We start from the raw sequence: 27,530 nt of genomic DNA, 5'->3' as shown, positions 1-27,530 counted from the left end.
TGGTATGAGAATTCCGCTACAGCTAGAATTTTGGTGTTGAGTGGGTGGGGTCGCTCCTTCTTCGATTTAGGGCTCGAATCACGTGTGTACGTAGCGAATCATTTCCGCTTAGCTAATGGACCTGAGGTAAGCGGAGCTGCTACATAATTGGTTATAGAAATGTTATGCATTGATGCAAGCTCGAGTCCATTTTCATTAACATCCATTGAAGCTATTATGAGTCTCTCAGGACAGACAGATCCTAGATTGGGTAATTGCTTCAATTCTATTTGTACAGTTGTTTGGTACATATCTCCTCTAAACATCAGAGAAAATAAATGGCATCGATATACATTGCTTCAGCCCTCATCCTTAACTCATGTACTTTATTGCTTGTTGTCGTTATCAAGACCGTAGTTTTTGGAGCTGCTCACAGAATCATTTTCGGGTGAAGAAGCAGTGTCATTACCAATAAGCTCATCGGCAACACGCTCGGTTCGCCAGGGATCAGCTTCGTCGCTCGTTTTCTTGAGTGTTTGCTTTGTCGCATTGTACACTTTTGCACGGCCCTGAGCTTCTCGAGCAACAAGTTGGGCCTCAGTGTTGGCTTCTCGGAGTTGCAGTACGACCTTTCCACTAGGGTCGACTGTTGCAGTCTCAGGGCTGACATATGCCTTGGCACCACCAAAGGTTGTTGTGTCAAGATGTGTAATACCAGTAAGCATCTTCTTGTTCGCCGAAACCCTGTGACGGGAGTCTCTGGTATTGAACTCATTGTCTCCTGGAGGGGAGTCGGCCACAAAACCACCAACACCAAGTTTGGCAGGTGAGGGGCCTTGCCTGGGGTAAACTACTCGAGCGAGCGTAGGAGTGCGCTGCTTTTGAGGTCCGTAGACAGGATGGTTCTCCATATAGGAGTTTGTCCTCAGATAACTAATACCAGCAGAGGGGTGGCTAGGAGGAGGTCCAGACTTTCCGTAAGGACTCTCAGCAGCCGCATTCTCTCCGCCGGCGAGGAAGGTCTGGATAATGCCAACAGGCTGGCCAAGAGGAGCAAGGTCAAGGAACTTGGAAACTAGGCCGTACAGTGTAGCACGGTCACTTCGCAAAGACCGCACATAGTCCGTGAACTGATCCTCGGTGATGTCTGAAGGGTAGATCTTGGCTGGCGCGGTGTTACCCTGCTCCATGGCAGCCGTGGCTCGTTTGGAGTTTAGAGATTCAGCAAGTCTCTCTTTGAGCAGTTGCCTGAACTGAGCTCGCTTAGGTCGTACGTTCTTGTTGAGATATCCGAGGAAGTCACCCTCAGTCATCCTAGCCAGCCACGGTCCCTGGAACTTCCATCGCTTGTCATCAATTCGTCCTTTGCGATACTCAGTAAAATCAAGGTCCTCCTCAAAGACGGATTTTCGCCAGGCATCATTCCTCACAGATATGCCACTTCTCTCGTTTCCTTTGGGGATCGAAAGGGGAATGCGCATTTCCTGGAACTTCTCAAGAGAAAGGGTATGGTCGGCAGCAGAAGCGAAGTCGGTAACGTTTTCGATAGAATCGACCTGGCTGACTCGGATCAGGGGTGTTGAGGTCGTTAGGGTGGACTTGAGAGGAAATGGTCGCTTGAAGCCCCAGTCACCCTTTTCCCGAGACGAAAGAGGAGATGTGATGGATTGGTACTGCGGGTATTGTCGTGTCATCGTGGGAGACTTGTGATCGCCAATGTGCAAGTTTGTCGACTGAGGCTCGGGCAATGGCTTGGGGAGGGAGAAGAGTCGAGAAGATCTCAACAATGCCCCTCCGGGCGAAACAGCGCGACCCCCCATTTCGACTCAGAGACCGTTTGGTGAGCTGAATTGGCTTGCCGTCCTGGTATCTTCGTGACGGGCAGTACCCAGGCGTATAGCTGAAGTCGACGAAAATTCGCTGGAGGTTGAAGCTTGGGCGGAATCTACCGATGATGGCCCGGAAAGTGTCTCATTGGCCAATCAGCTCAGCGCTTCGATCTTCTTGTGATAGCACTAAGCCCCACTGAAACCCTGTCTCTCATGGATGCAACTTCCATTTTATAAAAAAAACCCAGTCAAGCGACTAACACGACGGAGAGGAGAAAAGCGTTTGTCATTTTCCTTCTCTCATCGTGATACGCTTTAGGATAAAGCAGATGCAAGCTATCAAGAGGATGGCGTCATCATCAAACATTTACAAGTCACCTGCCTTGACGCACGAGCTTGTTGCAAAATGCTCCGTGAGTCTTACAGTTTGGTGATGGCTTCATTTAGCCGTTGAAGCCAGGGTTGAAGGGTCTAAGGCTAATATACATATTTCGACGTAGACAACAAGAGCTCGGGCATCAATATTGACTCTTCCTCATGGCGTCGTACAACTTCCTATGTTCATGCCTGTCGCAACTCAGGCGTCTCTGAAGGGCATTACTCCTGAACAGCTTGAAGAGACTGGCTGTCGGTTATGTCTGAACAACACATACCACCTCGGCTTGAAACCAGGACAAGAGGTCTTGGATGCGATAGGTGGAGCGCATAAACTTCAAGGATGGAACCACAACATTCTGACTGACAGCGGAGGGCAAGCTTTTCTCTATGTTGATGAGAATGTGCCAGACTAACATTGACTTATAGATTTCAAATGGTCAGTTTGTTGAAACTTGCAACTATCACTGAGAAAGGTGTTGAGTTTCTGAGCCCTCATGACGGAACACCCATGCTACTTACACCGGAGCATTCCATGTCACTGCAAAACAGTATTGGCAGCGATATCATGATGCAGCTGGACGATGTGCTTGTTACAACATCTCCTGACAAAGCACGTATGCGCGAGGCCATGGAACGAAGTGTGCGATGGTTAGATCGATGCATCGCAGCTCACAAGAAACCCGAATCACAGAATCTCTTCTGCATTATCCAAGGAGGCCTCGATCTCGATATGCGACGAGAATGCTGTCGCGAGATGTTGGCTCGTGATACCCCAGGCATCGCCATTGGTGGATTAAGTGGTGGTGAGGCCAAGGCTGATTACTGCAGAGTTGTAGCAGCTTGCACAGAACTGCTCCCTGATCTGAAGCCGCGATACGTTATGGGCATTGGCTACCCTGAAGATCTGGTCGTGAGCGTGGCGTTGGGAGCCGACATGTTCGATTGTGTGTGGCCAACAAGAACAGCCCGATTTGGCAATGCAGTCACAAAACATGGCGTCTTGAACATCCGTAACAAGAAATTCGCTACTGATTTCGGACCTGTCGAGGAGGGTTGCAACTGCATGGTCTGCAAGTCAACCGCTGAAGGAGGGATGGGTGTCACTCGGGCATTTGTCCACCACAACGCCTCAAAAGAGACAGTAGCGGCGCACTTACTGACCATTCACAACGTCTATTATCAACTGAACCTTATGCGACAAATAAGGGAGGCCATTATGGAGGATCGATTCCCTGCATTCGTGCGACAGTTCTTTGCTTGGCTTTATGCTGATAAAACAGAGTATCCCGAATGGGCAGTTGGAGCATTGAAGGGGGTCAACATCGATTTAACATCGGAATAGAAGCATATGCGGCAATCAAGAGGCGTTGGTAAAAAGTTGATTATGGATAACGAATAAGATTCTATATACGAAGGCGTTTCAAATGCCAACAAGGATATCCTGATAAGACTGCGAATTGTCCACGAGTTCCCCTACAGCATTTCATTAAATAACCCAGATAAGTCGTTAGATCCAACACGTCTTCTCGGAAACGGAAACTCATTAATAAACTACATCGCTTCTCGGTTCAATCGTCATGACAGCTCTTACAGAGCAATAGCCAGAGCAGCAACGGCAGCGAGGACAGCACCGAAGCCAACACGAGCGGAGGAAGCGCTGTTACCGCTGTCGGTGCTGGAAGGCTGAGCAGGAACTGTGACTGTGACGGGGACCACGTTCTGCTCGCTAGTGGAGGCATCGTTGTCGTCGCCACCGGAGGCTCCAGTCTGGCGGGAGCCGGAGTCCTCGGTGGTGTTGGCCTCGTCGGTCTCGCTGGACCCAGAGTCTTGAGTGCGAGTGACAGAGGGGGAGCAGACGTCGTCGAAGCGGTCGCAGAATGTAGCAAGGTTCTTGGCGACTATTGTTGGGTTAGTCTAGGCTCGGATCGTTTCAAGTGAGACACATACCAGAGTAGGCGGTCTTGGGCTCGCCAGTTCGTGCCCAGTCAGCACAAGTGGAAGCATACTTGTCAAGCTCATCGGTCCAGGTTCGGCGGGAACCAGAACCACGGCAGCTTATAAAATGTCAGTCCAGGTCAATTTGCCGTGCTAGTGAGTGACTTACCAGTAGCACTCGGCCTGCTCCCTGGGAGGAAGCTCAGTGAATTGACGATCCTCAGCTGTGCAAGAGGTGAAGATGTCGAGCATGTATAAACAGGCTGCAGCGTAGGTCTGCTCAGCAGGGCTGGTGGCGGAGGTGATGGTAGAGAGATCTTCATCATCTGAAGTTGCTGTAGGACTGCTACCGCTGGCAGAACCACCACTGCCACCAGAACCGCCGGTACACCTGGCGTTCAATCTGCAAGCGCTATACAGAGTACCATAAGCTAAAACAGCTTGTTAGAACATTTCCCTCTCTTCGTGACTAGAAGGAAAACTCACCTTCGTATTGAGAGGTGTTCTCGGGAGCCTCATCCTCGAGGTAGTTGGAGCAGACTGAGTAAAGAGGAGCAGCGTTGCTGCGTCCATCACAGCATGCGCAAGCAACGAGGGCTGAAGGATCAGCAGTCGCAGCAGCGTCGAGACCACCGACAGAAGAAACACAGTCCTGGACAATTCCAACAGCTTGCTGGCAGGTCGAGTATTCGGGGTCGCTAGGGTTGACGGCGTTGTTTTGGAAGACATGAGGACCCAAACCGAGGGCAGCAAAAGGCATCGATGTGATCTGAGCAGCGGCACCGCTGGCCAGGACGGAGAGAACAGCGCCCTTCATTGTGAAAATTGGGTATTCGAGGTATGAAACTGGTGAAAGTCGAATATCTTGAGTCAATGCTAGGGGTCGGAGTCAAGTCCAGGCAAGACAGTCACTTCTACAGATGAATATGAGCGAAAAACACCAATTCCTTCAAAAAGCAATCCTCGGGGAGTGGAGGGCCAACAGTCGGGAATTTATTCACGACGCCAAACATGGACTCCAGACACACATGACGCTAGGAAGCTTGCGGACAGGGTGATGAGCTAGCTCCGGGCTTCACGCAGCCACGAGGCAGAGTCTCCAGGTGTTCTGGGGCCAATATGACCAATTAGCAAGTGCGCCATGGTGCGGCTGAGATGTGATTAGCAGGATCTCTTGGAATTGCATGCAGAAATCTGGTGGTTAAAGTCCGTCGCCTCTTAGACACAGAGTTACAACGGGACGGACGATGGAGGCAGACCAGGAGTGCCCTGCAACTGGGGACGATTCACGAAAGAGGAGTGGAGGAAAAAGCCACTCGGGTTGAGATGTTCTCTGAGCTAACCCAGATAAAATCGACAAGGCTTTGCAAGGGCTTCAGGTGGCCCCAGCAAAAAGACCCCAGCTTGTCCACCCAAGAACGTTGAAAGTCAGGACGATGAGAGTCTGGGAGAGATTGCAATGCCGTTTTCCGCTCGCATTGTCTGGGCAGACGTAAACGATGTATTAAATCCGCAGGCTTGGCAAATCAAGGGTATCAATTTGCTAATGCTGTGTCTCCTCGCAGAAAAAGAGAGGAGCATAAGGGGCCCGCATCGCACAGCATCTTTGGCGTTTTTGTGAGCACGTCGTTGGATAGAGGGTGGACGCCCCTGCCGATGTGCAGATTATGGCTGCATCGTTAGCATCAATATCGAGAAGTACGTGCTATTACTCGGTGGCTTGATCAAAGGAGGATATTCGACGACCAGCCTTGATCTAGATTCAAAGCTTCAGCTTCATACCAACATATGTCATAGATCCAGTGAAGAAATTCCTCGACCTGAAGCTGGTATGGATAGACAAGACCTCGCAAATCACTCAGCCCTGTTTGTGATGCAAGGTATTTATTTAACCATTTAGTCATAACGGGAAGTTTATTTTAGAGCTCATTTTGCTGCTGACCACTAACAACTAATACGGATACTCGGAGCTCATTTTTAGATTAGATGCGGTTACTTGTCACTCTCAATTTAATCTATTGAAGCCTAATCTGAGTTATCGGCATCTCTTCTCAAGTTCAGCTGTCCCCTCAATATCATCATGTCTACAAGTTCGGATGAGAAGAGACAAACAGCGGCTTTCATCCGCACCCCAGCGTAGTAGCGCATCCTTCAAAACGCCCGACCAAGCGGAAACAAAGTCATGCCAGGTTCAAGTCAGCCTAGCCTAGCGAAAGAGACAGGACCGTCGATAGTGGACCAGAAATGTCTCGGCAACATGGGGCGATTGGGACTGGGGTCATTTTAAATGTGAGGGGTCCAGTTGTCGAGGGCCACGAGGGACCTTGATTGAAGAAGAAATGAATTTCCGTGACTGGAAAAAACTCACTGTTTGTTAGCGGTGAGTCCAACGTTTCGTTTCTTGCTCGCCCAGGTTACTCAGTTGAGCTTGGGTCAACGCATCCATGTCACTCTGGGCTTGGGCTTGAGTGCATACATGATCCTTATAGCCGTGATTCTAGACTTGGCCGACAGAACGGCAAAGTGCTTTCTGTTTTAACGGTGTCTGTGAGATTGTGTCATTGGCAACCATTTGATCTCGTATTCTTAGGCCGTTGACTCCAAATACTGGGGATGAGAGACAATGAGCTGTATTGTTTGTTGGATATTCAGCCGGTAATGGAATCAAGCATATTGATAAGTTTCGATCAAGATCTGGTAGGTAACTTACCGCTGACTTTAATTTATCTGATCTTTCAGTGCTTCCGAACCAACAGTCTGACCACATGCAACAGAAAGAAACCAACAATGTACGGATATAACCCCTTTGTTTATTCGCGGTTTACCGATCTTGGGTATACCACGGCTACTATGAGATTTTGACATCTGCAATATGTAAATCACTATATATTATATAGATCGTATTATTAATCTAGACGTTGAGAAATATCCTCTCTTCTTACGATCTTATAGTAAGAGACCTTTCAGCAGCCGGAACTTGAGAAGCTTGCTGCCGCTCTGTGCGACAAACATTCAGGAGTTGATGAACTGTTACCGTAACTACGGATACCTACCTGTATTCTGGACGTTCTCATTTTATATACCACTCACGATAGACTTTTGTTGTGGGTTTAAAGACCCAATAAATTTCTCCTTAATGTCGCTATAACAAGATACAATCTCGCTCAGTTGTCTACTCCATTTCTTATAAACGACGTGAACCCCTCCAAACTGTACGGAGTAGCTCACTGTTATTTACTAGCACGCCTAATGCGGTAGTCTCCAAAACACAGCAGCGTCATAAACTCCAAACACGTGACCCTAACGCGTTACTCCAGACGCGATCTGGTCCCTGAACAAAGGGCAAAGACGTCACACACCGACATCCACATCTCGATCACAAAAAGGTTCAAGCCCAAGTCCAAGCACAAGCCTTAGAGGACCTGCAGCTGGAGCTATTCCAAAGGCGACCAAAGGGCCATTTGGCTCTGACTTTTTCTTGTCTTTGCCCCATAACTTACTTACCTCCACTACCTTGATCAACCCCGCTACTCTTTGTTTCGTACCATTTCGTCTTATCGATATTCCTCATCCGTCGACTTCAGCCTCATGGCTTCGCCAAACCGCCCATCGCTGTCGGTTCGGCGGCAGTCTTCCGCACGGAACCTCAGACAACCCGAACATGACGACTTGACTCAGTCTTTGAACCAACTCTCTATCTCCACTTCGCCCGGCCGAGCTCCGTCCCGCCTCTCCTCCGAACCAGCGTCTCCCTTCCGTCCATCGGGTCGTCGCACGTCGCAGTCGCCTGCGCCAAATGCTCGGGCTCTGTCCCGAAGTCCGTCACAAAGCCGCGATGCTTCTCGGGACACACCTACTCTACTACGAAAGGCTTCTATGAACTCGTTGCGCTCATCTAACGGTATCGGGCCCGGTTCGACCCCTTCGAGACGTTCCAGTGTGGTGCATCACATATCACCAACTCAGGCCAAGTCGCCTCTATCATCTAACCCCCCTGTGCTGGAGAAACCTCGACCAACTGCGGTTTCCATTGCACATGACAACTTGAGCGACGAGCTGCAGGCGCATCATGGCGCAACATCCACTTGCCCAACACAGATGATCGTAGTGCTAAACGATGCCGTCTATGGACATCGCTTCTCCCGACCCCGAACTTCTCGTGCCGCTCTCAGTACTATCGTGGAACGTCCAGAAAGAATAAGGGCTGCTGTGTTGGGTATATCTGCAGCGTATGTTCGCTTGGGTGGCAGACACTCTGAAGGCGAATATCCACTTCACCCAAAGAGAGAGGCCGAGGACATTCATGGCATCCCATTCCGGATTCATAAGACGGAGCGTAGACTTTCTCTTTTGTCACCAGCTGTAGTTAATGTGCATGGGACAAAATGGATGGAAGAGCTTAAGATGATGTGCGATGCAGCCGAATCAAAGCTTGCAATGGGGGGAAAGGAGCTGCAGAGGCCACAGATGAACAGAGGTGCCGAGAAAGCTGACAAATTTCACGAAGGTGATCTCTACCTTTGCTCAGAGTCTCTGAACGCCATGGAAGGTGCTCTGGGAGCTGTTTGCGAAGCCATCGACACTGTTTTTGGTTCCGGGCCTCAGCGGGCATTTGTTGGCGTACGACCTCCAGGTCATCATTGTTCTGCCTCCTACCCTTCTGGTTTCTGTTGGGTCAACAATGTTCATGTTGGTATCATGCATGCAGCTCTCAACCACGGGCTCACGCATGCTGCTATCATTGACTTTGATCTTCACCACGGCGATGGTTCTCAAGCCATTACATGGCAGCACAATTCTCGAGGAAACAATGCTGCCAAGAATGCTGCAGCATGGAAGAAGTCCTCAATTGGCTACTTTAGCTTGCATGATATCAACTCGTATCCCTGTGAAATGGGCGATGAAGAAAAGGTTAGGAGCGCCAGTATCTGTATCGACAATGCACACGGACAAACAGTTTGGAATGTTCATCTGGAACCTTGGAAGTCCGAGGAAGAATTCTGGAAACTCTATGAGACCAGGTATATTGTCCTCTTGGACAAGGTTAGAAACTACCTCAGGAACCAGGCGGACCGATTGAGAGATTCAAACTTGCCTCCAAAAGCTGCCGTCTTCTTCTCTGCTGGCTTTGATGCCAGTGAATGGGAGAGCGCGGGAATGCAGCGTCACAAGGTTAACGTGCCGACCGAATTTTATGCCCGTATTGCCCAGGATGTCGTCAAATTGGCAGCTGAAGAGGGCCTTCACGTTGATGGTCGAGTTATCAGTGTGCTAGAAGGTGGCTATAGCGACCGAGCTTTGTGCTCAGGTATCCTAAGTCATCTTAGTGGACTGGCTGGAGATCAAACTTACGCTCAAGAACCAGACAACGTTGGCCGTCTTGGTGTGGAGATGGGACAGAAGATCGGATCCCTTTCAGGAGAAATGTCATACAGTTTCGAGCAAAAGCCGTCATTGGACTCCGTTCATGCTTACGACCCATCATGGTGGTCGCCTTCTCATCTGGATGAGCTCGAGGCTTTGATGGAGGCTCCAAATGGTCCGGCCAAGAAGCCGCAGAGCGCTACCCTCCCAACCTACTTTTCACCAACACAGGCATCAACTGCTAAGGTCTCAGATCCCATTAAGATGCGACGTAGTTTGTCCAACTTGGGTGCGTCTATGACCAGGCCTCCATCACCACCTCCGCCAGAAGTTCCTTGGGCAATTGCGGCTCATGAACTCAACAAGCTTCTTATCCCTTCTACGCGCCAAACTGATAGCTGTAAGCCTGAGGATCTGAACGCAGAGGCAAGCAAGGCGAGGCGAGATCGCCAATCGATACTCATGGGTATTGATCCCAATCCTCCCGCTGCCCCTTCTTCGCGTCCAACCTCACGCATGTCTCTACGTGAGAGACGAGCCAAGGCAGCACCTCCTTCCGAGCCAACTACTGAAAAGGCGTCCACAAGCCGCAGAAGAACAATGGGCGCTGCTCCCATCTCTTCGGACAAGGTTAGTTATAAACTGTCGTGTAATGCAGCAGAGCTAACTTCTTCAAAGGCGGTTGCTCGCGGTGTTCCCTCGAGGACCAACAGCGGTGAACCGGCAGTGAGGAGGACCAGTCGACGTCTTAGTGAGATTCCGGCATCCCTCACAAGAGACGTATCACCGGGCGAAGCAGATCGGCCTGAGGTGGTGGAGCATGCTCGTACAGTCCCTAACTCACCCATGAATACGAAATCCGTTGCCAGCAACAATCCTCCAGTCAAGAAGGCAAGGAATCCCACGGCCCCCCGCAAGGAGACTGCAACAAGAGCACCCCGGGGTACCAAGAAAGCTACTACTGCCGCTGGTCCTTCGCGACCTGCCACAGCTACACAGAAAGCCAAGTCGCCGGCCAAGGCTTCGAAGAAAGACGGTGCATCTAGCACAGGCGGCGATGATATTGACAGCATCACCTCGGGTATGAAGAAGATTCGCATCAACTTGATCACTCAGTCCCAGAAGGACGCTAAAGAACGAGCTCGTCTTGAGGCCGAGAAAGCTAAGGGCAAGGAATCTTCTATTACTTGCAAGCCTGAAGCTCAGAAGCCTGCGACAGCATCCTCTAGTGCCCAGCGCTCGTCAAGCGCCACTAACCACGACCAAGCCTCTATTGCTGTTCCTACCGAGGCGCAAGATATCTCTCCTACTCAACCTGCACCGGGCAATGCCCGTATCCCTTCACCACCTACCACTGCCTCTTCAAGCAGAATTATGTCTCCCTCACAAGAGCAATACGCTTTTGAGTCTACTGCGCCTGTCACTCAGCTGGTGTCTCCTCCTCTGAGTTCTCCTGCTATTCCCTCTGTTTCCGTGCACCCTAGCACGGATGCAGACGATATTTTCGTTCCTTACCAACCCGAAGGCCCTGCGCCTGAGCCCGTCGCTCAGAGCGAGCCTTTAAAGTGGCTTCCACCTAACGTACCAACTCCTTCTGAGCAGACGCCTGTCGCAACGCCTAGCCCTGCCAAGAAGAGCAATCTCTTCCAATACACTTCCGGTATTCCTTTTGCCCCTCGGCCCGGGCAGGGAGCCAGTGAGCCCCAGGCCGCAGAGCAGGGTGTTAAGCCAGAGCCAAACCCGCCCAGGTCTATCGAGGAGATTCCCGAGACGCCTCAGTATTAAAGATGATGATATTTCTATTACAGGCACTTTGATCTTCTGACATATGGATAGCTGGCCGTCGGATCTGTCACAGCACACCTTGGGAAAGAAGATGCAAGTGAGAGTTGGTACCCGATTTTGTCGCCATGGTGTTTCTTTTTCTATCAGAGCTTTACAACACATCCTTCTTATGCCTGGATGTATAGTCTTCTTCGCGATACCCTATTCCTCTTCCTTCTGGATCAGACCTCTTCTCGTCTTGCTCTATAGTTCTAGTCCTGTTTAATCTATGACTTTATGGCTTTCTATTCTAAACCAATAGCCTGACCACGTGTATCTTTTATGGGAAATTCTCACGGAACGCACTCAGAGGAACACTGACTTCCTCGACGTTTGCTCTTGTCGTTCCCTCCATGCCAGGATTAGGCGCTCTCTTAAGACACCAGACCTCCTTAACGCCCAGACTCTCGAGATAAGTGACTGTTCGAGCATAGTTGGTGGCAACTTGTGCAATGCCATGACTGTCATCGCAGAAAGTGAACTTTCCTCCCATCTTAATCCATTCCTGTGACTAGTTAGCTTTTATCCGGGCATATCCCACATGATGAGATGGTGTACAACTTACCTCGGCAATTATCCTACCAGGATAAGGTTCAGCAAGTCCCTTTCTCAGTCCCGCGCTGTTCACCTCAAGCCATCCATCCTGCTCCCTCGCAAGAGCCAGATTTCGCAGAATGCGCTCCCAAACACCCTTCCACTGCCGAACATCCCGGGCTGGATCTTGGCTCATCAACCGCACGAGATCAAAGTGTCCTACAACGCGCGGGCGCAACTCCTTGAGCATTTCGTACTGAAGATCGTAGTAATCCTCATACAGCGACTCTTCGGTTTTGCGACTGCTTGCTTCGCGAGCTGTGGCGAACATCTCCTTGTTGTAGTCAATGGGAGTGTTGTGAACATAATGCACTGAGCCGATGAAGTAATCAATGATAGGATGCTCGGCTAGTTTGCGAACGTGTGCTGCGCATGTTGGACGGATGAACTCAGCCTCGAAGCCAATGAGGATGTGGATTTGTGAAGCATACTCGTGCCGAAGGCGTTGAGCTTCAATGAGATATGCTTCATGACGAGGAGGAAGAGCTTCTAGAGCTGCTTGAGGGTTATCAAGCTATAGTGTGTCAGACAGTGTATTACTGGTAAGCCAAATATGGTGATACAAACCTCTTCGGGATAGAGATCGCGTAAATCATAGCGAGGCATGTGCTCTGTGAATCCAATGGTCTTGTAACCAACAGAAATAGCATGTTTGACAATATCTTCGAGTTGATCTTTGGCATGGCCGGGGCAGAACTCGCCCGAGTGTGAGTGTAATGTAAACGCCATGATATTTTGGGCTATTAGACTGTGATGTGAAGATGAGAGAGAGATGATGATGATGATGGGGGAAAGGGGAAAAGAGACACGAATCTCAGGTCATAAAATACTTTTAACTTGAGATTGGCATCGTCAAGGAGTTACCATGTAAACGAGTGGTTGAGTTTAAAGACTCATCAATTTCAAGACGCTTCAAACTTGATAAATCTATGGCTGAAGTTGGGCAGAGTCTCCACAATTCCCCAGTTTCTGGTTACTCAAATAGGCTTATTTTCAACACACACATGCACGAATACTCGATGACTACTTGCCAAGACATTTCCGACGCCTTCTCAAAAGAACCCGACGAGGCTGTACTCTGATAACTTGTACATTGACAAGATAATGCACCCATTTTTAAGCTCTGACAAGTTCATGTACAATTGTAGATATACCAAGTTCTTCATTTCCAACCAATCGCTTCCTTTAACGCCATGCATTCCGAAATCCACTAACTTAGACTATGTAATTCAAGATCCATGCCGAGGATATCACTTCACGACTTTTCATATGTCGCAACATCCCCGTAAGAGTATAACCCAGGCGCCATACTAATATATCGCCCAGGCACTAATCCTCCGCTGTTATCAGCACTTGTTTGTGAAACCATTGGTGGTCTCGCTGCTTTTCCTTCGTCCTGCACGATGCCGATGCCGTAGCTTCGGGTCCCCGCGGCCCCCTTACTCCATCCAAGATGGAACGTCCTTCGACGAAGGCATCGCGCTAGATCGTCATCTCCCATCCATTCTGCTCCGTCTGGCAAGCGCCACCACAAGGTTGAGTCTGCAAGAAGGCTTGCTTGAGCGGCAATACTACCAGGGCTCTTGGTCAGAGTCCCACGAGATGCCGTACGTAGCGAAAGGAGTCCGAATGCGAGCGTAAAGCCTAGTAACCCAATGAGGACAAACGTTTGCACACTTCCTTGCATCAGACGCGGGAGAACATAATCAACCGAGGCTGGAATATCGGTTTGAGATTCATCACGAGCACGAAGCTTAGATGACAAGGGGCGTCGTATCAAGTCACTATTGATTGCCTGCGCAGCAAGGATTCCATGCAATTGGCGGATCGCTTGAGAAACTGAATTCTGCCTCTCAGGCATCACAATACGCTCTAGAGTTGTTTGTAACCTCGAGAGCACCAAGGTACGGAAGAATGCATCGAGACCGTTCATGGTTTTGTTATCAGCGCCAACATTATTAAGTGTTTCATAAACACTCGTGATATCCGCCGTCACATCTGATGGCGTCTCACTCGATGCATTCACAATGGGAATAGCATTCAGGTTGATGTTCAGGTCCTCAGTGCGGAATGTTGTGTAGACATCAACCCCGACAACTGATTGATTGCACATCATGACAGAAATCATGCCGTCATCTGAACAGCTACCCCAAATATACTTGAGGGAGTATTTAGAAGAGAGTTGTGAGCATGAAGACGCAACAAGTGCAGTTCGAGATTGATCAGATCCACAAATGGGTTGCTTCGTGGATCCTCCCAACCGTACACATTGCCAATCCACACCTTCACCTCCATACAGAGATATCGTCTCGCAGGTGAGTTTGCCCCTGAGACTCGGGACTTTGGCCACAAGCTCTGTGTTTGGAAGTGGCCACTCGCTTGGGTGGTCGACAAGGGAAACCGCTGGAAGAGCAACATCCTCCCATGTCCATCTCGGGTACTTGGGAGTTTCTCTTAGGAGCACATTCTCGATTGTATCGCTGTCCATGGCGGTGCTCAACGACTTGGTTGTCGATATAAACTGCGACTCTGGTCGAAGCTCAAGGTTGGCCCTCTGTGCCATCTGAGCAACAGCAAACAGTCCTGCAGTAAAGATTGGCATCAACCAGCCAAGCATCGAAGTGCATTTGGCAAGGAAAACGGCCCAATCTTGGTTTTTCATGGCCTTTCCAGCTGTATGCAGACCAAACTCGTTCATGTACGTCAGCCCCAAAGACTCCTGAAATCGGCATTTTGAGTTGGTGAGCTTCAAGAAAGGGGCAAGGCGTCGGTTGTCTATATCGATTCGGGTCCAGAAGATGGCGAGAGCGGCAAAGATTATGGTTGGAAGGCAGGTCCAAACAATGAACATGTTATCATTGACTTCTAGGCCATTTTCGTTGCCCTTCAAGTTATAAAGGACACAAATCCCAACAATTAACGCAACAGAAACAACAATACTGATAAGCTTGGTTCGAGTGCCTTGTGTCCATGGCTGATATGTCCCAGTGGCCTCCTCTGGTCGGTTGGAAGGGTTCATGCCGAGGGCACCACTTCCTCCACCATGTTGTCTCAGCTGGAACATTTCCTCCGGTCGACGTCCAGGTTGTGTGAGTTCTGTCGTATACCATGAGCCTGCTAACCTACCAGCAACAGCATTCATATCTGCATGTCCAGTACCTGATAATCGTGAGAGGAATTGCTGGCTGCTTGTTAGAAGTGCCGCAGTGCCGGCTGGAGAAGTAGGGTCTCGAGGCGCAATACCTCGAGGCGATGGTGCATGGTACAACATGGGAAGAAGTACACCAGAGATGATAAGGAAGACGCCAACCATAGCGTGAAGGACGCCAAGCCTGGCTCGGAGTCTGGTAGTGCTGTCGACATGAATTTCGGCATAAAAGACGGCAGTAGAAAGAACGATCTGAGCACGGAGGAGAAACTTGATAGCGATAGATGCGACAACGAGATGGTGGCGGTTTCGAAATGCTTTAGTTAATGCTTGAAAGCTCCCAAGGCTAGGATAGTCGAGTAGAATGGTTCGGTGAGCTTGCTTGCGGCGAGTTTCGTCAACAGTTGTTGGTCGGCGATCGAGAACAATCCATGGCATATAAAGCAGTGCTTGAGCTTCGACTCGTGCCCAAAGGATGGCCATAATAGAAACGACTTGATATATGTGAGCACTTAGACGGACGAAGATCCCAACCACACAGAGTAAGGATCCTGACGATCACTCACCAACAACGGGTCCAAAAGTCCACAGGCCCTTGAGGCTGCTATCAACTTCATTATTGGAAAGCCACCACATCACTACCTCGCCAATTACAGCCAGCATTATGGACGCGCCAATGAATATGCTGGTTACTCTTCGGCGCAGCCACCAAGGTCTCCAGCCATTGTTGAGAGGGATCTCTGTAGCATCTAAATGATCGGTTCCACGGCTTGCATCGCCCCACGATCCAGGTGTATGAGGCGGGGTGTCAAAGTAAGGCGTCTCCAGAACCGTCTCCATCATGTTTGATGCCTTGGTCGATAGTCGAGGGTCTGTAGCGGCTGTTGCGCCAGACATGCGCGGCGAGTTGAAGCCATCGCTGGTAGGGGAATTGGGGAATTGTCCCCTCTGTAATGGGCCTGGACTCGGCGGATAGAAAGGACTGAGAGGAAAGCCAGGACTCGAGGGACTGTTGAGAGATTGAAAACTGGCTGGACTGCGCGGACTAGAAGGACTTCTTGGACCAGGTGATACCCTTGCGATGGGCGGCGACAGAAGAGGTTGAGGAATTAGACGGGCTGTAGAGTTGGTAGGTTGTGAAGAAGGATGTCGGATATAACTAAGGCCGGACGATGATGCTGTATATCTGGAGTCGTCGTAGGGTCCAACGACGATCTTGTCGTGATCGGCATCAGATGACGGCATACCCATGGAATTCCATGGTGCTGCCATGTTTTGTCACTGCAAGTAACTGAAGACCTATAAAGAGAGAGAGGAGTAAGAGAGGCTAGGCGAGAGGCCTCAAGACATGATCCATATGGTGAACCTCGAGATGTGAGGTTATTCAGTGATTAGTGGATGATGATTAGATGAAGAAACGAATGACAGTACAAAACGAGCGTGGAATATTAATCAATCGAGAGAATGGACAAGGTAGGTAAAGAAGGAAGATTAGGAATACATCAAAATATCAGAGGAAAGGAAAGAGTAAACGTCAGTCAATCCAGATCGGATAGTTGTTGCCGCGCCACGCCACTCTAGATCCTTTCGACCTACGGATGCAAATACTACCTCCCCTCAAAAAGCTACAGCCACAACCTTCACGACAAATAATGCATTTACATATTCAACTTAAGCGCCGCATTCTGGTGCTATATTGGGTCGATAGTCTCTAAATCCTCGTCCATAAACTGCTCTCAACCCCTGAAAGAGCCCCTCACCTCCACCATCTGAGAACCAGAGCTTACATGCCATGTGCAAGAGGAGCAGTGCAATGCTACTCTAGCAGAATAGAGCCAAACTAGTATTAGACAAGCTGACACTCACTAGCAGACTGATCTGATCGTTCTTTTCAGTTCAGCTCAGCTCGGCATCTCCATCTTCAACTGAATCAACCGTCCAAGGCTTACGCCATCAAACTTTGGTCCACCGTTATAACCGCGTCGTTACCTGATCTAACTACGGTACCTGCAGACGCATCGTGAGAAAGAAAATCATTAATCGAAACCTATACGTAGACTGGTCTGATTTCCCCTCTTCTTATTTTAGCTCACTACACCCCAGGCTCATAGAGGAGGAGACGGAGTAGCCAAGCTAGCTTCGCTTCTTGTCTGGAACTCTTAGATGCAACTGTCTCCGGCGCTTGGCTTTTTCTTAACTCCAAGAGTCCATTATGACTGCCATCCTGTTTTTTCTTGTTTTTTCTTCTCTTACCATTAATAGCTTTTTCAATAGCTTGCGACGCCACGCGTCAAAATTCTCAGACGGCCCCTGAACTCTTGATGAACGCAATGGGCTGCTAGTATTTATCAAGTTAGTAAAAGGGGACAAGAGGAACAAAAGAGAGCAAAAATCTCCGTAGTCTGCCCACACAAGACTAAAGGGCCTCGACAGGGAATATGATATATCATGCGAGATACAGGGTTTGCACATGATGAGTCTGGACTCATCTTGATAATCAACCTGACCTGGCTTGACAAGCCTCAATCCAAAAAGAGACAATGCCTCTCAAGACTGAGTATCGAGTCTAATCAACCCCTGTCCTTGGCCCCCATCCCCGAGCGCCGCACCGTTGGCGCCGTCGCCGTAGCGTGGTCGACCGTCAGGGTTTAATGCAAGGGGAAATTGCTCTTTTGACAAGTTAATCGCCACATGCGGGAAGCCCGCTGCAAATGTCTTAGAAGCTCCGTTAAAAGACGCTCATTTACACATGAAAAGTCTATTAACGATAAAGTTGTACGTCACCAGGTATAGCTTAGCCAAGGGTCATTCCGTTAGACAGAGATCACGTAAAATGGCTGTGATCAGCATGCAGAACATCTCGTCCGAGCAATCCGTGTGCAATAGACTCGGCATATCAGCCTTATCTAGACAACGATGTAACCTCTCAGCACACCAAACCTGGCAAGCTGCACGCCAAAGGGGGATCACGAGCATCACGGGTAGTGACATGGCCTAAATATGCAAGCAAGATCATGGATGATTGTCAGGTTTAATCGAGAGAGCTCAAGCTACTATGAAGCGGGACAGACTAGTAAATATTTGGAGATATCAATACGAACATTTGATGAAGCCTGACAAAGACAGATCATTCACAAGTATCCATTTTCTTTCTTTAATTGGATTTCTTTGGTTTCTAACGTTTTGAAAAGTCTGAACACCACCGCTTCCCATCGCTCTCCTCAGAAATGATAAAAGGCATACAAGTCATGGACCAAACACACCTAAAATAGTCCTGTTATATACAAGTTGACATGTAACCTATCATCCAGAACCCGCTCTCATTGTCTACTATCCCGTCCCGAAACGCCTGTCTAGATAGCCAAGCTTTTCACCCTCTCCCCTTTATCCCCTTGCCTCGCCGTCCCTCCTCTTACACATCAACAACTCAATTCCTCCACGACAAGATACAATAAACAATGACAAGAGAAAAGAAAGGTCAAAAGCATTAAAAAAGGTTGGCCAGGTCGCCAGGATGGAGCCGAACGAATAAGTAAAAGGGACGTGGGGGCTCTACCCCTTTGTAGGCGTTAGGCGTGAGGGGAAAGTGATGCAGGGCCGGGGCAGCCGACCTGTAAGTCTATAATGAAGAGCAAGGCACATGCCGCATCGTCGTCTCAACATGATGAAGAAAGAGCATGGTGAAGGGAAACATTTCGAGGTTGGGGTGCTCATCGCGAGCGATTTTCGTAGTGACTAGCTGATCACCGCGTCGTAGTGGTAGGAGTAGTCATCACAATCCACCTGAAGGGTATCGAAGTGTTAAAAAAGAAAAATGGTGCACTAGTGAAAAGGTATAGATTTTTTTTGGTATAGTTTTAGGAAGATCAGCCGTCGGTGTATGATTTTGATCAGTTCCATCCGAGAGAGTTCTCAGCAGCAACAGGGGCAGAGATGTACGCTGTTCGTGCAGAGTTGCCCATACCACTGCGTCCACTGCCATGGCTGTCACGACCGCCAGGACGGACTGGGCCTTGCTCAGCATGTGTTCCGCCATATGCTGAGAAGTCACGGCTCATTAAAGCACCTCCCATGAGAGCAGGGCTGCCGTTACCGGTGTACTGCATCTCTGAAGAACGCTGGCTGCTGCCAATGGAACTAGCACGGCGGTGGCCCAGCTGCTTCTTGCGCTTGTATCGTCGGGCGACCAAGAACATAGCAGCACCGTACATGACACTGAGGCCAACGGCACCGACAGCAATACCAGCAGTAGTGGCCTTCTGCTTAGCGGACTTGTCGCCCTCACCACTGTTTCCAAAGACATCGCGGTTGCCGCTGTTACCGTCATCCGAGTTACCGTTGTCGGTGTTGCTGCCGGTATCCGAGTCACCAAAGATGTCGATCTTGGTGTTGATGACAGAGGTCAGGTTACGAACGATCTCAAGATCATTGTTGTACAATGGGGAGTTGGGGGTAATGAGATCAGCCTGAAGGCTGTCGATCATGTTCTCGGGATAATGGATCTTGGCCAGAGCAGTGATGTATCCCCACTGGGACTGTGTGTCAAGAGGAACAATCTTGCTAACAAGAATGCGGTCCTTGGAGAAGCCACCAGCATCAGCAAGACCTTTGGGGAGGTACTTGAAAAGCTGAGCAGCTGCGACCGTGTTGCGAGCCAGGAACTTGTAGTTGAAGGGGAACAAGAAACCCAGTTGGATAGGAACAGAGCCCTCAGGGATAGGCTTGTTGGGGTCGTTAGGAAGGATGACACGAGGAATGTTAGCAGGAAGTCCCGTGGAGGTTGAGGTCTCAGTTGGCTGCGAGGGCGCAGCGGGGATAGACGTAGGCTCAAAGACAATGGTGGTGGGCAGCCAGTTGTTGGTGTTGGTGAGGGTGGCAGTAGGTCGAATGCTGGTAACAGGAACAGCAGCTGTGGGGACCAGAGTAGTAGGGGCGGGCTCGGGCTTGGTCTCGGTTTCAACAGGAGGCTGCGAAGTGGGCGCAACTGAGGGCTGCTCATTTGTTGGGGCAACAGCTGAGGTCTGCTCGCCTTCGGACGCAGGAGCGCTTTGAGTCTCAACGCCAGTAGCAGGCTTAGTAGGCTCAGCGGTGGCAGTGCCGTTGGTCTCTGCATCTGTCTCGGTGGCAGGGCTGCCAGTAGGAACAGAGCCGGAAGCTGTGTCAACAGGCTTGGTGGCAGGCTCGGTAGCGGGCTCAGTGGCAGGTTCAGTGGCAGGTTCAGTGGCAGGTTCAGTGGCAGGTTCAGTGGCGGGCTCAGTAGCAGGTGCTGTGGTGTTTCCTGAGGGCTCATTGGTAGAATCTCCCGTAGGGACGGCAGTCTGGGTGATGTTTGTTGGCTCCTCAGTGTTGACATCGGTAGGCTCGGGGGCACCGGTGGTCTGAGGCTCGCCCGTAACATTAGGAATAGTCTCAGTTCCGTTGACAGGCTCACTTGTAGGCTCGGGCTTAACATCAATACCAGATGTCACTTCAGGAACAGTTGTGTTAGGAGCATCAGTAGGTCCAACACTGCCGGTTTGGGGGAACTTGGTGTTGGGGTCGACGAATGAAGTAAGATCCGGGGAGCCGCTTTCCGATTGTTCAGGGGGGGAAACAGTTGTAGGAATCACAGGAGAAACAGTGACCGGGCTTGAGGGCTCAGGAACAGCAGAGGTGACATCAGTAGGAACAGGAAGGACATCCGTAGGATCGGGCAGAATGCTGGTAGGGATGAGCTCAGGAGGACCAGTAGTCTCAGGCTCGGTTGAAGGAGCAGCGGAAACGGTCTGCTCAGAACCATTGGGGGCAGCAGAGGTAGGCTGGCTATCCACAGGAGCTGAAGATTCTTCAGGAGATGTGGTCTTGACATCAGGTTGGTTGGGCAAGACGGAGCTGAGAAGGGTCTCAACGGGATCCAGGATACCGTCCTTGGAAGTCTCACCAGCATTGGGGGCAGCAGTGGTCTCGTCAGCGGGAGGGCTGAAGGTTGGGAGAGTCTGACCATCAGTTTGAGGCTTGGAATTCTCACGCTGAGGTTCCTTGGTGGGTGTTCCGGTCTCCTCAGGTTGGGAGATAGACTCAGTTTGGTCAGGGGTAGGGTCCTTGGTCTTGTTGTCGGCGGGATCAGCAAGAACTGAAGACAAGAGAGTCTCAACGGGATCGAGCAGTCCCTTGGTAGTAGGAGCAGGCTTCTCAACAGATGGGCTTGTGGTCTCGGGCTCAGCGGGCTTAGCGGTCTCGGTCTCAACGGGAGCTGGCTGTGTCTCCTTCTTGATGTCGGTCTTGGCTGGCTCAGCCTTGTTGGTCTCGGTGTTGACTGGCTTAGGCTCCGTGGTCTTGGAGTCGGCAGGATCAGCAACAACGGAAGAAACAATGCTCTCAACAGGGTCCAACAGTCCTTCCTTAGTGGTTGGAACTGCAGCGGGCTTAGTCTCTTCAGGCTCGGTCTTGGGCTTCTCAGTGGTCTCAACTGCTGGCTCCTCGGTCTTAGTCTCAACAGGGGCAGGCTTGGTCTCCTTCTTAGGGTCGGAAGCGACGGGGAGCACGGATGTCAAAATGCTCTCGACAGGATCGAGAAGGCCCTTGGTAGCACTGGGCTTCTCAGTCTTGGACTCGACTGGCTTCTCGGTCTTGGTTTCAACGACAGCGGGCTCGGTCACGGTCTCGATGGGGACAGGCGCCTCGGTCTTTGTCTCGACGACTGGCTTCTTTTCAGGAGTCTTGACGGATGAGGGATCGTTGGCAGCAGGTGCTGTGGTAGCTGCGGGTTTAGTCTCCTCCTTAGGCTTCTCGGTGGTGGCAGGTTTGGCATCCACATCGGAAGTAGCAGCAGGCTTCGTCTCCTCCTTCTTGGGTGCCTCGGTCGAAGGCTCCTTGACTGCAGCTGCTGTTGTCTTAACGGGTTCAGCGGGCTGAGCTGCCGTCTTCGATGTGACGATACCACTGGGGGCTAGGAGAATGCCAGTATCAGCTTCTGTGGGAGCGTCGGTAGAAACAACAAGTTCGGTGGTCTCGGGGAGGGCCTCGCTGGTTGTTGGCTGAATGATGAGAGCAGGGGCGCTGGCACTAGGTCCAGATTTCTTAAAGCCTAGAGGTAGTGTTGGATCGAAGTTAACGCCATCCTCCTGGCTTGCTTGTTTTCGGCTGTTCTTGTCGATGAGGCTCTTGATGAATGAATCAGCAGGCTCCCGCCTCTCTATCGCAGGAGCTGCTTGGTTCTCTGGGACGACCGGGGCATTGTTCTCGACTTCTCGCTTGACTTGTCGGGGGATGTACATGCGAGGTCGGTTTGCTTCGACGACAGATGAAGAGGCCAAAGCCAGGGCAACAATGAAGTTCTTTGCGTGCATTGTTGATATTGTTCGGTGATTGAGACAGAGTATTTACAGTGTTGAGAATCGGATTTGGTGAGTGATGAGTATGCTGAACCTATTGTCAGAGTGAAGCCATCGGTTTCTGTATCGCCAAACTCACTGTCAGGAATAAGTTTCAGCGAATGTACTTGACTATTAGGTCAACGAGTGTAATCTGCTTAGTCCTATTAGTCGTTGTTCCGTGCCATAATCAGTTGTGTAGTGTAATCCATCATCGAACTTCTTCCTCATCCAAGCATTCCTTCACATATATGTCGAAACCCCGTAACACCACAGCCACACCGCACGTAATGAAAACCCAACTCACATATAGTTTGCGTAGAGCGTATGTATATGCGATTGCAAAATCAATTCAAAAGAGTGACTGACGAAATATCGTCAAATGTGATTCAAAACAGACGCGTGTCGTTCAGATTAGGATCCGTTACGGGGTGCTTCTTTCAGGTATCGTAGTCTTGGCAGATTGTCGGTTTGGCGAGGGATATTATTAAATCAATCGTTACGTCGACATTTGCTGATTAGATCGCTAGAACCTCCAGAGGTCCTACAGACAGCCAGACTCCGTTCCGAATGACTGAAAGGAGTGTGAGGAAGTCAAGTCGTAAACGGGACTCGCGAGGGATCGGCTTGCAGACGCAGAAGCGCTGTCGAGAATCGAAAGTGACGGTCGACGACGCCTTTGATGCTTGTCGATTGGAGGTGAGGTCGGTGTGGAGAGAAAACGAGGGAAGGGGAAGGAGAGTGAAGGTATGTAAGTACTAGATGTAAGAAAAGGCTGGAGAAAAGAAGGGACAGCGACAGGGCCAACGAGTGAGCAAGCAAGCAACCAAGCAGGCAATGGAAGGAAGGAAGGAATGAAGGCGAATGGGGAGATGGGAAGGGCATAGAAACACGACAGGGACAAGGGGACGAGGATCAAGGGGGGTGTGACCCAGAACCACCAACATCAACACCAAGCACCGAGCATGGGTCCATGTGGATGAGAGAGAATCAGTGAGCGACTGAGTGCAGATGCCCTGAACTGAACTGGAACTGAGATGCACCTAACTCAACATGGATAGTGAGCGGGCACTCATCCATTCGTGCAACACCTAAAACCTCCACTACCAGTCTTTTTTTTTTAGCACCGGGATCATTGACTGAGCGTTGAGAATGAACCTGAACCAAAGCCAGGGCGACCAGCACGGCTTCGTGCTCCGTACTGCCATTTCAGGTGGACCTAGACCTGGACTTGGAGAGACGAACAAAGGAGAGGATACGGATACCATCCACACCAACCCCCTTGACATTGAGCGGGTACTCAAGGGCTGAGGAATTGGTACAAGAAATCAACCGCCAATCTGCTGGACACGCAATGTATCCGACAGTTGGTTCGACAGTATTTCCTTACCAGCAAGACGCAGAATGGCTGAGTTAAGAAAATGCAGCGTCACCTCTGGGAATGCTTCAGAGCCTCCGTCTGCTATCGTTGGAATCTCTCGGGAGCTACCGTTGATCGCACCCGTTGAAAGTTCCTGATGGCATCGGTCAGAGGCGCCAAAGACTGCCCGAACCCCTTCAAGCCTCGGACAGCCACTGCACAACGAGCCGCGCTATTTGCGACAGCGGGTTGTCTAGCGGCACATAAAGCCAGCACAACCGCCAACCTGAAATTGCGCACCTAACGGAACGGGGCTTGGTGTGTGTGCATCCCGTACCTGTAGGGGTTCTGAGTCCGTGAACGAAGAGCCAGGGTGTGGCTGAGATTGCTTTGTTACAGCGGCACACCATCGTAGAGAGAATGGTATCAATGCCTGGGCACGGCACAGTTGACTGAATTCATTCTGGCTGCTGCTGTCAGCAATAACGAGACGTGGTATAGAGTGCGAATTGGTGCTCCTCTCCTCAGTAATGCGGCCCCATCTGTTGCACGTTGGAGAACCGGTATGCTGGAGAGTCATGGTGAAGCAGCAAGTAAACACTCAGTGACATGATTTGCCCAGCGCAGGCCATGCTACAGCGGCGTCGTTGGTGGAAATCGACGGACCATGTCGTAGCGTTGAGTCCCAAACACTGGCTCTGTCTCTCATCTGCCGGGGAGCCAGCCAGTTCAAAGCTTGTGGAATGTCAATCATTATGCAGTGATGGGGATGATGAGTTGTGCAAGCTATGTAGAGTGTGTGAGTTCAGGGGCAGACAAGTGTAAAGCTTGATGGAGCCCTGGGCTGCAAGGGGGAGCATAAATATTGAGTATTCTCATTGGACAAATTCTGATTTTGCAGACTATTGTGGCCTAGCTTCGTACAAATTTCGACAAGCCCAGAAGCTGACACGTACAATATGCTCATCGTATTCATATCTGCATTACGAACATTACGAAAGCTTGCGTGTGCACGTTTTACAACTCCAGTCTTTTTGCTTCTCCCTTTCTTTCACACGGGAGACGTTCCGAGTTGGACAGAAAATCTGACAGGAAAGCTTCCCCGTGTGCAAAGTCAAATCGCAATTCACAACTCAATTCCGCAATCCACATGGGGCCCTCGTGCCGAAAATCTTCAAAGGGGCGATGTGACGGTAGTGATAGATTCAATGCATTCAAGATGATCTCGCTTATGACTTGACCGACACGCCTTGTCGTTATCATCGGCAGTTCATAACTGCTTAATCACGAACAGGGACATTCTTGTCCAACTTGATTCATGAGTCTTATTCGTGGCTGGTGTTGAACAATATTTAACCGTGGCTTCTGTTAACCAACGAAAAACTCTGGATCATGAACGACAGCGCGTGGAAGAGGTGATGCAAACCACACAGAGCGGTTTCACACGCAAGTGGAAGCATGAGACGATACAAGCTTGTGTTCCCTAGGATACTCCCTCAGCATGTGTGTCTATCATCAAAAACAAGGTACCGATCAATGGTTGATCGTGTATCGACTGCTAACCACAATCAGCAGCCTCCCGGCCAGCAACACCTTGGTAGGCTCCTTGTTCCCCTACTGATAGCCAGGGCCCAAAAGAGGGCCACCCCGTGGCATGGATAGCGCCGCGATCCAGGAACCAACTTGTGATGGAGCCGACTTGATTTTTGACGACAGGGGAAAGCCCAATTGCACTTGGAGATCAGACAGGAAGACCCGCTCGAGCAAAGTCTTAGCAACGGCTAGCTTCGTCTCGGCAGCGCCACTTGGACCTGGGGGCTTAAGCCTTTAATTATCACGACCCTGTTCCCTACCGTTCCGTGGCATGCGAGACTAGAGACTTATTGTCGGTACCTGGCAGGCAGGCCTGGCATGACTCCTTCACTCTGTGCTCAGACTCTCCCTTGTATCAACATGAGCGAATTCATACGAAAAAGAAGGTATTTAGTTTGACTTGGTCCGGATGAATGATGATAATATATCGGACACAATGAACCGGTCTTGCAAGCCGTGTCTTTGACTCGAGATTCTCCGTGTCCAAGCGAAATAACTTGACAATAGATTGTGACTGTGGCTTGACCAGGGCCCTATGAGTAAGGGTCAGACAACATCCGCCATCACCTCGATTGAGTTGATGATGCCGATGGGCTTGTGCTGGTTGGTTCGCAGCGTGTTATTCTGTGCAGCAGCGAATTCCCTAACTCCACGTGGGCCCTGGAAAATGCAGTGAATCTACCGATAGAAAAATGCTGTGGTTCGGTTGGTTGGTCAAGTGCCCGAGATTGCGCGTCGGTTTACTAATAATTCTTGGTATTAAATGTCTCATACGCAAAGCTCTACTGAACTGATTATTAGTGTGCTTTCACACATGGTTTTCTCGTGTTGTGGTTGTGATATGCAGAGATCAGTTCAATTTAGGGTTGGCCTGGTCTGTTAAACTCCATTCTCATCTCGGGCTGTCAACTTCAAATGATCCTTGGTCACGGGCTCCTTCGATGATCTACAGATGACTCCGAGATCCTTCCTTGATGCTTATTGTAATCCTGGATAAGCTTGGCTAAGGATATTGACATTCGTCTTTAAAAGAGGTAATCATCATCCTCTTTATCACCTTGGAACCTCCCTCGCCTAAGCGTCCTGGTTATCCACCCCGTTAACAACTGACATATATGCATAAGATCGCCATCTTCAATTTAACTTAGAGGCCATTTTGACTCTAATCTATCTTCCTCCTGTCTTTCAATGTTACCGTCGTATTTCCCACTTCATCCCATGTCGACAGTCGGCCTACTTCTCGGCTGTTGGTCTTGCTCTACCTCCACAAACCGTTGGCGCGTGGTGCTCTATACCTACCTATACATAGAATAGGCGCCAACAAAGTTATCTAGAGTTGCATCTGTGCTGTCCATATCCGTATTCTGCTATTGCATGATAAACGGAGATTGGTTCCGTGAACCTTCTTTCCGCCCTGTTGTGAAATGCTCAGCCACTTGCATAACAATCTGTTCAACTCTGTCCACCGTCTGCGGATAGAGTCGATAGACTGACTGAAATTCTCCTAGCACTCACCCGAAGCAGCCAGTATCGTTAGTTTCGTCTGGCTTCATCAAAGCAGAGGCCGATCATGGTCTATTTCCAGCTCCAGAAAATACGAAATAGTGGTCCAGGGTCTCACCAGATTGGGATATCCGTGGCCTAATCTGGCCGCAATTTAACAGGCCCTCCCCCTGCATCTCAAATGAACCGCTGCCATATTGGTGGTCGCGTTATTTGACGCGATCTCAACTTCAGTGATTCGATTCTTCCTCCCGAGTATCCGCTCCGTTTTGTTTCTACCGCTTCTTCTTGGCCAGCTTAGGCAAGGTTTGGCTTGGTTCATCGTGATGGTTTCGTTGCCAAGAGACTCTATGTGCTCATCTAATCTCTATCCATCTCCTTACGAACCCGGATGACCAAAACTGATTCAGTTGATTCCCAGGTTGTGGAAACTGCATCGTCTCATTACAATTTCTCCTATCAGATCGCCCATGTAAGCGGCTTTCACCTACATGCCTCCACCATCACCACCACCGTCCAGGTCGCTTTCGCCCTACCGCTCTTGAATACGGGTCCAAGCAAGCGTTGTCTTGTTGGTATTGGCGGACGTCTCCCTGCCTGACCTGATGTTTATAGCCCATGTCAGTAGCTGACTCTGCCTGAAACGAAACGAGTGTCCCTTCGAGAAACAT

The 27,530-nt window shown here is 50.1% G+C and overlaps 6 protein-coding genes across 6 annotated transcripts; 2 read left to right on the top strand and 4 right to left on the bottom strand.

Annotated features, from left to right (window-relative positions):
- Positions 1–161: 161 nt before the first annotated feature.
- On the bottom strand, positions 162–1,918 carry BKA55DRAFT_574951 (mitochondrial ribosomal protein MRP51). The gene has a single exon (XM_046193337.1). It carries the CDS (start codon positions 1,797–1,799, stop codon positions 366–368), a length of 1,434 nt encoding a protein of 477 aa, XP_046046989.1. The 5' UTR covers positions 1,800–1,918; the 3' UTR covers positions 162–365.
- Positions 1,919–2,155: 237 nt separating this feature from the next.
- On the top strand, positions 2,156–3,528 carry BKA55DRAFT_595920 (tRNA-guanine(15) transglycosylase-like protein; the record flags this gene model as incomplete). Its single annotated transcript, XM_046195874.1, has 3 exons — positions 2,156–2,233; positions 2,309–2,559; positions 2,613–3,528. 3 exons carry the CDS (start codon positions 2,156–2,158, stop codon positions 3,526–3,528), a joined length of 1,245 nt encoding a protein of 414 aa, XP_046046988.1.
- Positions 3,529–3,650: 122 nt separating this feature from the next.
- BKA55DRAFT_97530 (uncharacterized protein) lies at positions 3,651–5,391 on the bottom strand. Its single transcript, XM_046201704.1, has 4 exons — positions 4,608–5,391; positions 4,291–4,552; positions 4,134–4,240; positions 3,651–4,084 (listed from the first exon to the last, which is right to left on the bottom strand). Exons 1-4 carry the CDS (start codon positions 4,936–4,938, stop codon positions 3,774–3,776), a joined length of 1,011 nt encoding a protein of 336 aa, XP_046046987.1. The 5' UTR covers positions 4,939–5,391; the 3' UTR covers positions 3,651–3,773.
- Positions 5,392–7,709: 2,318 nt separating this feature from the next.
- On the top strand, positions 7,710–11,270 carry BKA55DRAFT_541750 (uncharacterized protein; the record flags this gene model as incomplete). Its single annotated transcript, XM_046190408.1, has 2 exons — positions 7,710–10,115; positions 10,164–11,270. The coding sequence occupies 2 exons, from the start codon at positions 7,710–7,712 to the stop codon at positions 11,268–11,270; spliced, it is 3,513 nt and encodes a 1,170-aa protein (XP_046046986.1).
- Positions 11,271–11,589: 319 nt separating this feature from the next.
- Positions 11,590–12,632, bottom strand: BKA55DRAFT_516839 (Polymerase/histidinol phosphatase-like protein; the record flags this gene model as incomplete). The annotated part of the gene is made up of 3 exons (XM_046188123.1): positions 11,590–11,814; positions 11,875–12,417; positions 12,471–12,632. 3 exons carry the CDS (start codon positions 12,630–12,632, stop codon positions 11,590–11,592), a joined length of 930 nt encoding a protein of 309 aa, XP_046046985.1.
- A 209-nt stretch (positions 12,633–12,841) lies between these two features.
- On the bottom strand, positions 12,842–16,783 carry BKA55DRAFT_97510 (uncharacterized protein). Its single transcript, XM_046201703.1, has 2 exons — positions 15,618–16,783; positions 12,842–15,545 (listed from the first exon to the last, which is right to left on the bottom strand). The coding sequence occupies exons 1-2, from the start codon at positions 16,321–16,323 to the stop codon at positions 13,159–13,161; spliced, it is 3,093 nt and encodes a 1,030-aa protein (XP_046046984.1). The 5' UTR covers positions 16,324–16,783; the 3' UTR covers positions 12,842–13,158.
- Between the last annotated feature and the right edge of the window lie 10,747 nt (positions 16,784–27,530).

The sequence above is a fragment of the Fusarium redolens genome (genome assembly GCF_020744475.1).
Source record: "Fusarium redolens strain MPI-CAGE-AT-0023 chromosome Unknown BKA55scaffold_12, whole genome shotgun sequence".
Classification (NCBI taxonomy): domain Eukaryota; kingdom Fungi; phylum Ascomycota; class Sordariomycetes; order Hypocreales; family Nectriaceae; genus Fusarium; species Fusarium redolens.
This window is presented reverse-complemented; position numbering and strand designations above follow the sequence as displayed.